Below are 13,805 nucleotides of genomic sequence, written 5' to 3' on the forward strand. Positions count from 1 at the left end.
AATAAATACCAAAACTGCTTGTGTTTTGTAAATCTTTCATACACTTTTCAGATTGTAAAAAAAAAAATAGTTGCGTGGCTATCTAGTAGACAACTTGTTATATTTTAAAGGACACATTTAACTGGCTTTAAAGATGAAGATGCTCTGAAGAATTTCAGAAGTGAAATATGATAGCATAATCATGGACTTTATTTGAAAATAGTGTGCTATAATTTTTCTGCATTGCAGAAATATAATTGTTATAATATAATTATTTATGCATTGCAGGGGGTTGGACTAGATAACCCTTGGGTCCCTTCCAATTCTATGATTCTATAATAAATGTTTTATTTTGTGTTCCAAGATGATTGCCAGAGGGAAGAATGCATCTGAATTGTTTCCTTCCGTAGTGAAGAATGTAGCGAGTAAAAATATTGAGGTATGATAACAAAGCTTATACCCTTGCAATTTTATTCTTTTATAATGTAAATGTTTTCGATTCTACCCATGAAAGTGTTTTTTTATCAGAGTTCACTGTTAAAAATACTTGTAAATTTAACTGTATGCTGAAATAGAGGAAATCATGTACTGTATTCAGAATTTGTTTGGTACATAGCAAAGTGGTGAAATATTTGTTAAGTGAACAGTGTGCTGGACAGTTGCTGGACATGTACCATTGGATCCAAGAACTTTGAACAAAATAAAATTAACCTCTGGTGCTTTTCTACAATAACTAGCAAAAGACTGCATAATGTTAGAATACTTATATTTTATAGCAGGCCTTCGGTTTCTGCATGTTTCATTTCTTTACAGTGCTGTAGCAATAGAAATAAAACAACCTTTCTGTGGGCAAAGCCTGCACTGTTTCAGTGCATTCTGAATGGCATTTTGACTGCTGGGAGGGGAGCTGGTTGTAATCTGAGGCTTGCCAAGTGACCTTTTGGATACTTGCCAATGATGCTGTGTACTCTGCCAACATAGAACCAGGGCATGGGTCATGCTTGTTCACTCGTTCTCTTCTGTGGGTGGTGTTCCAGCTTAGAATTCCTTTTAAAAACTGGAATCATACAGAGGGCATGTGACATGGGTGGGAAGGAATTTTTGCCCTCAAAACTAGTGAAAAACGTTTTGTTGTTCTAGTAAAATTCATTTTCATAAGAGCATTCTGCCCTAGTCTTGTTATATGTGTCATGTCAAAAGATGCAGAAAAGTGACCTAGAAAGCAATTGGTGGTGTAGAACAGAAATAATCAAAGGTTTAGTCAATAACTCATGAAGTTTGATATACTTGTATTGATAAACTAATTAAACAGATCTGCCTGTGTTCCTCAGCTCTAATATGGCACTGTTATTATTAGTTTTAAAGGGAGGAGTGCTGTAACATTGAATGAAGGTAAATGATAAAAGAATGGTCTAGGCACGAAATCAAAGTCCTCCTGCCTCTAGTCTCAGAGTGGTTTCAAGGAAAGTAGGCTTTCTCTGCACACCTGCAGTCATTCACTACAAAGGCCTCTTGTTGTCAATGTTGATTGCTGCTTCTTCATAGTAGAACAACAAATAATTTAGTGGCTCCTAACCTGTGATTCATTATCTTGCTTTTTGGCAGAAGGGGCAGAAAAATATTTCTTCATATAGTGATAATAATTATAGCACAGCTGTAGTTAAGGGGTTTTCAGAGTTTCAAATATAAACCCTTATGGTCAGTTTGTAACTCAGAACAATTTTTTCTGTGCTTAGTTAAACATACACAGACTTCGTTTAGAACTTAACTAAAGCATACTTTTTTTAAGCCTAAGCAAGATCAAACTGACTAATTTGTAGTACTTATGAAACTAGAGCTTGGAAGCCTTTAATCTGTGAATCTGTTGTCCTAGGGAAGATACAATGACCATTATTCATGACTGTGCCCCTTCAGAAATACACATTGCATAAAATAAGTTTGAAAGGCAAAATTCTTCCTGGACAACTGTTAAGAGTGTTTATTCTGAACTATATTAAATGATTCTGATTTGACTATCATGAATCTCAACAACTACAACAGAATGTAAGACCTCTGCTGCTTCACGTTCCCTCCCTTATTGTTCTTTTCAACCTCTTGTCTTTTGTGTCTATCTGCTTTAAGTTTATAACCACTTTTAACTATTAACTTTTATCCCTCTCCTCTTTAAGTCTTATGTGCTTTATTTTATTTGCATGTTTGTATCTTATGCTGGTCTGCTACCATAATAAAGTTTGTTTTTTTACTATTATGAACTAATTTGTTTTTCAGATTAAAAAACTTGTATACGTATACCTAATGCGCTATGCAGAGGAGCAGCAGGACCTGGCATTGCTATCAATTAGCACCTTTCAGCGTGCTCTGAAAGTGAGTAAATGTCTAGTTAGCAGTGTTTTCCTGGGAAGTTGTCTGTCATTACAAAGGTACACATCATTTTTATTGGGGAAAGCAAGAACTAACTAGCTAAGGATGAGTAGAGGAATATTTAACAAGTCCTAGAACCTTATGGTGATGATGCTGGCCTACTTGGTATGGCTACTGTTATTAAACAGAGACTCCATTTGGGGGGTCAGCTTTGCTTAGAAAATATTCTGGTTTTGCATATGAAGTATGCATTTGTTTGGTCATGTTAGTCACACACAAGCAGAAAGTTTGTGAATTTTGTAAAGACTGCTTTCCCTCATTCCTAATTTAAAAGATAATCAGTTTATGTAGCAGAGATGAAGTTCTTCAATTCTGATGTGTCAATTACATGCCTTTCCCAATAATGGGCTCAGAACCATGGGGATGTGGAAATGAGATCTTGCTACTTCAGTGAGATGTTTTAGGTTTAAAAAGGTAGGATCGGTAGCACATGTTTGACTTATTCTGTTCTGTTTGGGGGCAGCTTAGAAATTAAGCAGTCAGTTCCTGAACATTTTTAAGCCTTGCTTGGTATTGACATTCAAGCTAAGCAATCCTTAATTTTAATGTTTTACGCTCTTTGGCTGTCGCTTCTCTTTATTTTATCAGAATATTAGCTAAAAGCATACCAGATTTGCATCCACGTTTTATAAAGATCCTGCCTTCATCGCTTGGTAACATGCCTTTCTTGAAAAGGGCTTCATGCCCAGATGAGAAAAGGCAAATGTAAACCTTGGCTGCTACAGACATGGCTGTCTCAGGCTTTAGAGCCATTTCCCCCATAATTTGGGTTTGGATTGTGGGATGAGCTCAGGTGCTTTTAACAACTTCGGCGGTGTTAGGAGAATGGAGAAATATTTCTTACATGTAGACTTGAGTACTGTACAGGCTTGAACTGTGTATCAGTCCTGTGCAAACAGCAAGGAATCTAAAGAGAGAGACAAAATGTTACAATATCTCCTAGATCTTTTAAATACAGTAACAAGCAATTTAACTATCATCATAAAGCAAAATCAAGATTTGAAATTTAATTATGAGGTATCTCCCTGGGTTGACAAAGTAACATTGTTGCAATACAGTATAACATCTGATATATCTCTTGCAGTTTTCCCTCTTTCTATGGACTACTTTGGTCCTGGGCAAATGATTCTCTTAATCTTGGTGTTTTCATTTGGAAAATGAGACAGTGGTGACTTGCCTGCAGAATTATTGTTTACAATAGTAGCAATAAATGGAAGGCACTCTTTTGTACTGGAGACTATTTTGACTAAGTGTTGACTTATAACTAAGAACTTAAAATGACATTTAAAAACTAGTCTCCAGTACATAAGAGCATATGCTTGAATTTATCTAATGACTATTGGTATTTTATTTTTATTTTAGGATCCTAATCAGTTAATCCGTGCAAGTGCTTTGAGAGTTCTATCCAGCATCAGAGTGCCAATTATTGTTCCGATTATGATGCTTGCTATCAAAGAAGCATCAGCTGATTTATCACCTTACGTTAGAAAAAATGCCGCCCATGCAATCCAAAAGCTTTACAGGTATGTTCTCTAGCCATAAATATGGAAGATAGGTATTTAGTGCTCAGCAGAGTGTGTTATAATGAAGTTTAGCTACAGCTTTTGATAACTGCTTCCTGCTAATGGGCATAAAATGAGCAAGACAACTTTGACTAAAGGTTCTGAATTAACATAGTGAAGACCAGTCAGTGCTGTATATTTGCAGCACTTACCAAAGTTATTTCATTAGTCAGATAAACTCCTGCCATTAATTGTTTGATTTCATTTTGCATATATTTTTTTGTTGTATTTAAAATAATTTTTAGACTGCTTTCCATCAAAAAATCCTTAAAGCGTTTCACAACCGTAAATAGAAGATCCATGAAACAATCTAGTACAGCACCAAACACCGTTAAAACATAGTCTGTTGAGCAAAACAAAGAAATGAAGCCTACAGCTTGACAGAATATTCTTAATAGAACTTTAAATATTTTATTTCCATGGGCAGGGTTGAAAGGATGGCGTGCAGGACTTGCAGCCCATTCAGTAAGAAGTAGCTTGAATAAGCCTTGGTGAAATTCATAATTCCACTCTTAAAATGAGAGAATCTGAATTTTTTTTGTTCACTTTCTAGCCTTGATCCTGAGCAAAAAGAACTGTTAATTGAAGTGATAGAGAAACTTCTGAAAGACAAGAGCACTGTAAGTAATACAGATTCAGCTTCTTTGTAATGCAAACTAAACTGTTCTTTTCACCTGTAACTTTATGGTACTTTAAACTTTAATCTGAACTGGGTAGAATGACTAGACAGGCAGAAGACACAATTTGGCACTGTGGGTGGAGAAGCATGTTACCAGTGCCTTGCTTATTTCTTTCGGTTTATATTTCAGTCCTTTCTGAAAGGACTGAGGCCAATAAGAGACATTTTAGGATCAATTCTTATGTAAATGAACCCATAAAAACTCAGTCGTTAAGTTTCTTCTTCCTTTCCCCCTGTGTAGCTGTTTGAGTGTGAATGCTGGAAACCAGTTCTAGAAGCAATAGCATCTTTTGAAAGATGTTCACTCTAAATGTCCAGGTAGCTACTGAGACAAGGCTACTGTATTCAGATTAGTTCCTTAGCAGATTTGGCCTTTATAGACCACACATAACACCATGGTATGCAGTCTGGTATGGAGAGCATCTTCATTGTTAATCCGTGCCATGATTATTGACATGTGTGAATCAGAAGAAAAATGGCATCCTCTTACAGTTTTAAGGAAAACACTCTGGCCACTGTTTCACTGTGATCCAAATTGTCATATGAGTCCCTAGGATGATCTAAGGTTGAATGTTGGGAAAGTAACAAGTTGCCATTCTATGGACTTTGTTATATTTTGGGCTCCCTGGAATCTTGAATAGAAACAAAATGGTTTTCTTTCATCCTTAGACACAAAATGTAAAAGTTGTGGAGTGAGATGACAATCTCTCCGCTATTTTATAGCAGATTCTTAGTTCACTGTTGTTCAAAGGGCTTTTAAGGTCTCCAGCTGTGGGTGTAAATACAGCTTTCTTTTGAAGCAAATTGAGTGCCCATGTGCCCTCTGAAGGCTAGATAGGATTATCTGTAGCAGCTGACTCTTGGGAGGTCAAATAATTTGCTTGTTAAAAATGAGCTGAAGAATTGGTGATGGCTTTGTGATGAGATTACTGATGTGTTCTAAACTAGAATATTACCTTTGGGAAAATGGAACAAAGTAAGGTGCATTCTTTTAACATATTTAACAGATATGCTAGAAGTAGTGTGTGGCGTTCAGATTACACATGTAAGGGTAACCTAGTATTTTCCAAAGTTATTGATTCAATGTTGATAAAAAGCTTTACTGCTGTGGTGGGAAAATAACTTGAGTTTGTGCAGATGCTGTATTGTGATAGATCTATTATCCAGCTATTAGAAGATAAATGACTGATCTTTACCAGCTTCCATGCTTCCAGAAAATTGAAATAAGAAGGGGAATATCATTTGGGCTGTATGATTAGGGCAGGTGGGATGGCCATTAATTTAAGAGAAGGAAATGTTGGCAGCATAGGCCAACTTGCACCATATTATCAATCAAACCTCGATACACTTCTTGTGATGACCCAGCACTCTCAGGTTTTTGCAACGTTAATTAGAATTCATGACAAAATAGATGCAAGGAAACATTTTGTACCCTTCATAATTTTATAGAAAATTTATTGTTATTAGAGGAACCATTTGCTTAGTGTGATTTTTTTCATTACCAGCTTGTCAACTAGCATAGATAATCTGGAGAAAATATGAACTCCATAGATTGGGTGTCACTTTTGTTGATGGTTCATGTAGTTTACCTTGGAGCGCAGCTAATGGCTGAAGTTCATAGCAACAGCACAGAAAAACGTGGCAACCAGTGAAAGACAAATGAACCATGTTTATTGCTTTAATATAAAAAATACATAAATGGAAAGCTGTATTTGAATTTGTTGAGCTCATTGGTAGTTTTGTAGGTATGATTTATTTTTTCTTGCACAAAAAAACTATTTAATTTTCATCTCAGTATGTCAGTGTCACTGTAAACTGTTTTTTGTTTTGTTTTTTATGTTTTGATTGAATCATTTTGTTTTAATTCAATGTTTTATGGGATATTGAACATTTAATAAACTAAGATCATCAGCTGTTTCCCAAATATTTAGATAGGTCCCAGCATAGTGGAAATTTGCTTTGAGGTGTGCTGTTGTCTAAAAACATGTAGAATCAAAATCAATTCAAATTATAGCTTGAATTGGAAAGAACTTACTTTAATCATTTATGTTTAGCGCAGAACATGTTTGTAAATTCTGGTGTGGAGGATGGAGTGTAGTGTTATATGATGAAGTTGTTACAAATAAGTTAATATTCATATTTCTATCTTTTCATAAATACAATGAACTTTTTAAAGTGGATGCTGAAGATTCTTACTCCTTGTGAAAGACCTGCCATTCTAATTACACAAATTGATTTTGCCCCACCTCTGTGTTTACTGAATCTGCACACCCTCTTCCAAGGTGTAGAAAGAACAGTGCCTTAGTTTACTGTTAGTAGTCTTGGAAATGTCAGTTTCTGCCTAACTGGTAATTAGCTAGCCAAAAGGCAACATTCTGAGCTTTCTGTGTGTAGCCTTACTTTTAGGGTAATATGAAATTTAAATTGAAATGAGGAGTACCTATTCTTCATTTCACTCCCCTTAAAACGCTTGTGGAGAAGTAGCACCTGTAGCTACAATGATTATGAATTTTTATGTTTAGCTAAATAATTGCAGGTTTATAGGTTCTTTGTGGGATCTTGGTGTATGTATGTGTGGAGATAATGTAAATAGGGGGAATGGACAGAAAGAATTCTTTTTTATATATGCAACATTTAAGGTTTGTTAAGTGCAATATTTTTATTTTATATGAAAGCTTGCGTGCTTTCATATGTAGTCAGGTAATGTTGAAAGTATTAATTAATGGCAGTGTTAACTAATGTAAATAGTTCTAAAAACTGTAGAAAGAAAAATATTGTAAACGTCAACAATGAGACATTTTCCTTCAACAAGTGATGTGATATAGAAAATAAATGTAAGTATAATGCATTTTCTTTAGTCCTTTACAAATAATCAATTCCCTTCTTTATGGAATGAGTTGTATACATGCTGGGACCAGCAGGTACCAGTACATAGCAGGGCTGGAGACAATAAATGCAACGTCACGTTTATAGTTATTGGTAATTTGTGAAATCCCCACAGGACTTGGAACTTGTTTAGCATAATAGCAAGACTATATTCTGAGCTGTTTTCTTTCAGTTGTAATCGTAGGTGCATACTAATAAACCAAATGTCAACCAAAAAATAGGGGAAAATTCTAACAAGTGAATATTGTTGTATTTAATATTTTTCCAAAAGTGCCATTTCAATAAATTGTACTTCTATTTAATTGCTTACTTTAAATCATTGGGGAAATTTTAGAGGTTGAAATGCAGATCCCCAGTGCTCTGCTAGAAGGTGACATTAATTTTCTTACAGAAAGCGGCTTCACATGCATGCTTAACTGCATACATATCAGTTGCTTCATACAGAAGCCTGATCATAGTAGCTATTTTGCATAGCATGTGGTGGAAACAAAACAAAATTTTATTAAAGCAGTTGCTGGAGGGGTTGGAAGAGATAATAGGCAATACACAGTGACAAGTGGTTATGTCATATTTGCAACTGATAGCTGACAGGGCAATGAGATGCATTATTTTCAGTACTACTTGTATTTTTGCTAACTCTTGTACAAGCAACAATTGGTAGATAAAAAAATCAAAAGGTTCAAAATGGTTTTTTAAGGCTGTCTGAAATAAAGTGGCACACTGCTTATCATTCAGGAAGGTAATCTCATTAATCTTTGAACAATCCTAGGATGTAATATAATTTTGTGACAGAGGAACGTGAGAGTGTATGTGGCTAATATGTACCCTTTGTACTACATATTATTATAGGGGACAGATAAAGTTTGAATTTGTTATGTATGTTTTAAGAGGTTGGCACAGTAAATATTCATTTTTTGCCATCCGTGGCATATGATCTCTTGCTTTCTCTGGTATATATGGACAATACTGTAGTCTGCAAACACTAGTGTGGATACAAGTACTCATTTATGGCTGAACATTTAATAATTTCTTTATATGGACAAAGACTTATGGGTCCTTCAGTGATCCCACTCAAAAATTTGTTTTGATTTTAAGCATCACTGTGAGAGTCTGAGGTAGATAACACTTTTAACATGCACTACTCAAACCACCATAACTAACTGGCTAGTATATTTCAAATTTAAAAGCACATCATACATTAAAAGTACATTAAACAAGGCAACTAAAACCTAAACAAAACATGTTGGGTTCAAAGGAAAAGAAAAGAAAGTTTTCAGGTACCCAATCCATGCACGTTTTACTTAGGAGGAAGCCCCATTGAACTTGGTTGGGATTTACTTCTGAGTAACAGTGGCGATTTTAATCTGAAATCTTAGGCATAGTACAGTGCCCAGAGCTCAAAAACTGCTTGCAGTTATGAGATTCCCTGTCCCAAAATGCGCCTAGAACAATGGAAGTTTCAAACGCCATGTGAAAGAACTGAAGAATGAAGAGCCCTTAAATATTCCATAGTACCTGCCTACAATGTATTTTACTCCTGGTACTATGTGTTGTCTTCAAGTTTCAGATTCAGTGCTGTTATTTAGAAGCAATATTAACAAGTGGACGCCCCTATATCTACTACATCCATCAACTGAACTACACCTTATCTAACTGAACAAGATAGCTGATGGGCTTGCTCTTAAGCTCATATTCATATTAAAGCTACAGTAACATATATCATCATGTGCTAAGGGGGCTGTACAATGAGAGAGTGAATAAGGCATGGAAATGGGAGTGATCTGTGTGCAAGGGAGAGTTGAAGAAGTAAGGAGAAGGTTGGAGTGGAAAAGGAGGTGAAAGTGAAAAGTGGGTGGTGCAAAGGGAGTTCCAAAAAAGGAGGGAATAGGGTTGAAGATGAAAGCAGGGGCATGAAAGGGTCTGAAGAAAAGGAGGGGAAGATGGCTCCATAATTGGGAGGAGGAAGATGCAAGGGGTTACCATGGGGTTGGCTTGCATGTAATGGTGTTGCACAAAAGGAAGAAGGAGGAGATGTGGAAATGGGGATGAAGGTGAAAAGAGGTGCAAAGCAGGACTGCAGAATAGAAGAGAGAAATGGCTTCAGAAATAGGGTTCAGAATCTTAAAAGCAAACTTAGTAGTTACATGAGGTGGGAAGGAGAAGCTCGAGGGGGTTAATATGGGAGGAATGGCAGCGGGGTTGGTGAGCAGAGCGAGCAGGGGCATAGACCCAGTTATATGTATATAATCTTAAATGAATAAATCACACATCTGCCTGAAGAGCGGTCCTCTATGGCTGAGTTCTTCTGGATTGCTAAGTGCTCTTCCCACCTTTAAGTGCTTTTTGCCAATGAATAAAGTCATATCAATGGCGGACAATTAAGAAAGCAGATGTAGCCAATTAGATAAAGTGGCACATCCACTGTCTGGAGAGCATTTCCACAAGATAGGAAATAAAATGAAATAAAGGCCACATAGCAGCTGCATTTCTCACAAACTTGCTGAGTAGTCTTAACCTACATGCCCTTTCCTACAGCTTGTTGTCCAAACTTATTGTAAGTCCATTGGAATTACTGATTCTCATATGCTTGATTCTTGTTCTCTAGCTTGTAGCAGGAAGTGTTGTGATGGCATTTGAAGAAGTCTGTCCAGACAGAATAGATCTGATTCACAAGAACTACAGAAAACTCTGTAATCTGTTGGTGGATGTGGAGGAATGGGGACAAGTTGTCATCATCCACATGCTGACTCGATATGCACGCATGCAGTTTGTCAGCCCCTGGAAAGAGGTAAGTAACTTTTAAAAAGTTATTTTGAATACTTCTGGCTTGTTAGGAGCAGGCTTAGTAACAAACACTTTCAGGAATGTACATCAATAGCTCTCAGATGGCCAGTACAACTGATCCAACAGTTTGCTTATTAGCATCGTTAATGATTTGTCACGCATCAAGACCATCAGACAATGAGTATCAAAATGAATACACTTATCATTATTTTGTAGATTTCTGAGAGAAAGCATTTTTGTGGAGAATGAGCAGTCAACTCCTCTCCACATCAGCTAGTATGGGCTTGATTGGATCTTCTAAATGAAGTCTTAGTCATTGTATTTCTGGAAATACACTTGCAATGCCACACTTTCTGACACTTTACAGTCAGGCAGATAGATTGATCTTGAAGATTAGTGCAGTCTTGTAACTTGGCTCACAAAAGTTACTACCTTGCAGAAAAAAGTAGAAAAACCCCATTATATCAAGCAGGTTTTCTGGAGAAGGACAGATCTATCTATGTTTTGTACTAGTTGTGGACAAACAGATCCTTCTTTCCTCATGCTTATCACAGTAACAAAGTGGGTTGGTAGAGAAGGAATGAAATGATCTTCTCCTTTTCTGCCAGCCCACTCATCTGCATGGAATTCTTGGTCACCTGTTACTACCAGGCGATTTGTTAAATACAAGGCTTACTTAATGGATTATTGATCATATTGGATTGTTGGTCAGATTGAGTTGTACTGGCTTCCTGCATTTTAAAACTGGTGAGAGCATTTTCAGATGCGAAATGATTTACCATCATTCTATTACTGCTCTCATCCCGTCGTAAACTTGTATTTCCTACACTTATACAGTGGTACCTCGGGTTACATACGCTTCAGGTTACAGACTCCACTAACCCAGAAATAGTACCTCGGGTTAAGTACTTTGCTTCAGGATGAGAACAGAAATTGTGCGGTGGCGGCGTGGCAGCAGCGGGAGGCCCCATTAGCTAAAGCTCTGCTTCAGGTTAAGAACAGTTTCAGGTTAAGAACGGACCTACGGAATGAATTAAGTACTTAACCCGAGGTACCACTGTATGTTAAATTCCATCCCCTAGTAATACTTGTAGTACTACAAGATAATGCTATGTGTGTTACTGTTTTTTGTGTTGACGTGTGGTATTTTATCTTCTGCATATATTGTTTGAAAGGTTTCTTCTAAGCATCACATGTCCTAGCCTACATGTTGTGTGCAGACACTTGGATTGGGTTTTTCCATTGCTTTATCCCCAAAGGTTGACAGGAGGTTATACAGTGTATTAGGAATGTAATTGTATGCTGTGCAACACCATGATATATTTTTTTATTTGTTAGCAGAATAGAACTTTTGTGCACGCGCACACAATGTAAGGTGTAGTCATCGTCTGCCATATTGGTGGTCACACAAGTAGGCAGGCCCAGGGAGAGGGGAGGCAATGTGCACTGCTGTCCCCTCTGTTAAATACTTCTGCAGCAAGGCATAATGGAGCAGGGGAGGCTCTTCACACAGCAGTTTAGCAAGCCACTCTGTGAAGTACCTCCCCCAAATTTTTAAAAGGAGAGTTGGTGAGCATGGGGGAGGCATAAAGGGAGTGTGGTTGGTCATGTGGGGGGAAAGGGCTGTTGGCAAGGAGGTAGGTGGGGTTGGTGGGTGGAGCAAGCAGTGGTGGCAGCACCTAGTGTGTATATGATTCAATGAATGATGGAATAATGTTTAGCTTTTTGACTTGTTTCATATAGGCAAGAATAAAGGACACTTTTATCAGATTGGGTTTGTGCATTCATACTGTAATATTTCCTCATAATTCCCCTCGATCATTCTGGGTACTCTTTTCTGAACCTTTTCTAGTTCTACAATATTCTTTTTTAGGTGCCGCAAGCAGAACTGCACATACTATTAAAAGATTACCATAGATTAGTATAATGTTATGCTATTGACAGTTTTATTTTCAATCCCTTTCCTGATGAGTCTTAAAATAGAATTTTTTTACAGCTGTTGCACACTTTACATCTGTTGACATTTTTATTGCGATATTTACCACAAATATCTTTTCTGGTCACTCATTGCCAGTTTAGAGCCCATTAGAGTACAGTGGTACCTCTGGTTACGTACTTAATTCATTCCGGACGTCCGTTCTTAACCTGAATCTATTCTTAACCTGAAGCACCACTTTAGCTAATGGGGCCTCCCGCTGCCGCCGCCGCCTGATTTCTATTCTCATCCTAAAGCAAAGTTCTTAACCTGAGGTACTATTTCTAGGTTAGCAGAGTCTGTAACCCAAAGCGTATGTAACCTGAGGTACCACTGTATATAAGTTTCAGCCAGCATATACAAGCCATTTTCTGGAGACTATATCAGCGTCTCACTGGGATCAATTAATGCTATACACCCATCTTCATTTTGGGGATGTCCTTGAAGAATGGGTTATCCAGTTAATGGAAGTTGTAGCTTCCTTTGCTGACTCGAAGGCTGTGTGTGGCTGTATTCTTGATAAACAGGTTCAGCAGCAATGAGATTGGTGCAATCCTGAAGTCTTTCTTCCCATTTGTCATTCCCGTTCCTATGTACATAGTATTTTTTTCACAAAATTATGATATGTAGTGCAGATAGCTTCATGACCTGGATTGATCAAAGTCAGTCTAGTCAGAACAGAAAAGACAATGCTGCTTCCAGTTACATGTGAAACAAGATCTTTTTGCTGTTTAACCTGCACACTAACATTCCTGTTCATATCCAGATGTCTTTTTCTTTTCTTCTTTAGTGTACCTCTATTAACATACTCTGTAAAGGAATATTATTGTGCTTGAGGGAGATGAATAGCATTCATTCAATGATTCAGTCACCTTGCTGCATTCTGGAATTTTTTTTATCATTCTGTTTTTATTTGATAACTTCGAAGCAAATAATGCAGTAGATTAGATTTTCATAATGTTTGTTGCTGCCATCAGCATTGCCCATCACTGGTTACTGATAAAGAGGATTCCATCTCTTGGATTCGATAGGACTTGCAGTGAAAGAAATTAATTCATGTTTGTTGTTTCAGCCACTTTTTAAAATTTTCAGTTGTGAAGCAGTTTTAGATGAATTGCCACAACAGCATTTCATATCTTACCCCAAACCTTCATAATAGTTGCAACAAATGAAGTTGTATTTTTGTTGCTATTGGAAAATTTATTGTAGTTATCTCACTTTTCATTCAAATCCTTGTTTCTTTCTGTACCATTCTTGTGGGCACGGGCACATTTTTAGCTTTTGCTGCCACAAGGATGACATGGTATTGCAGTTTTTAAGAACAGGCAATACCAGTAGCTGTTCACTCATAAATGCTGCCTGATAGAGGCCCAGCACAACTGCAGTGTGTCCAAACGCATAAATGTTGTTAAGAAACTGCAAGTGGTTTACATGCTGCTTCTCCTTTAGTGTTGTATTCATTACCACTGCAATGGTGGTAGCCCAGATTAGTAGCAGTCCATATGTAATACTACAGCAC

The 13,805-nt window shown here is 37.1% G+C and overlaps 1 protein-coding gene across 3 annotated transcripts in view; it reads left to right on the forward strand.

Annotated features, from left to right (window-relative positions):
- Nucleotides 1-13,805, forward strand: part of AP3B1 (adaptor related protein complex 3 subunit beta 1) — a 147,667-nt gene that overhangs the window by 39,021 nt on the left and 94,841 nt on the right. For all 3 annotated transcript variants that reach the window (XM_080972376.1, XM_080972375.1, XM_080972377.1), the window contains 5 exons: nt 344-418; nt 2,248-2,343; nt 3,763-3,923; nt 4,516-4,582; nt 10,133-10,315. In XM_080972376.1, coding sequence (XP_080828502.1) covers nt 344-418; nt 2,248-2,343; nt 3,763-3,923; nt 4,516-4,582; nt 10,133-10,315 — 582 coding nt within the window. The remainder of the gene's footprint in view (nt 1-343; nt 419-2,247; nt 2,344-3,762; nt 3,924-4,515; nt 4,583-10,132; nt 10,316-13,805) is intronic.

Source organism: Podarcis pityusensis (genome assembly GCF_964106645.2).
Source record: "Podarcis pityusensis genome assembly, chromosome: 11".
NCBI classification, from domain to species: Eukaryota; Metazoa; Chordata; class Lepidosauria; order Squamata; family Lacertidae; genus Podarcis; species Podarcis pityusensis.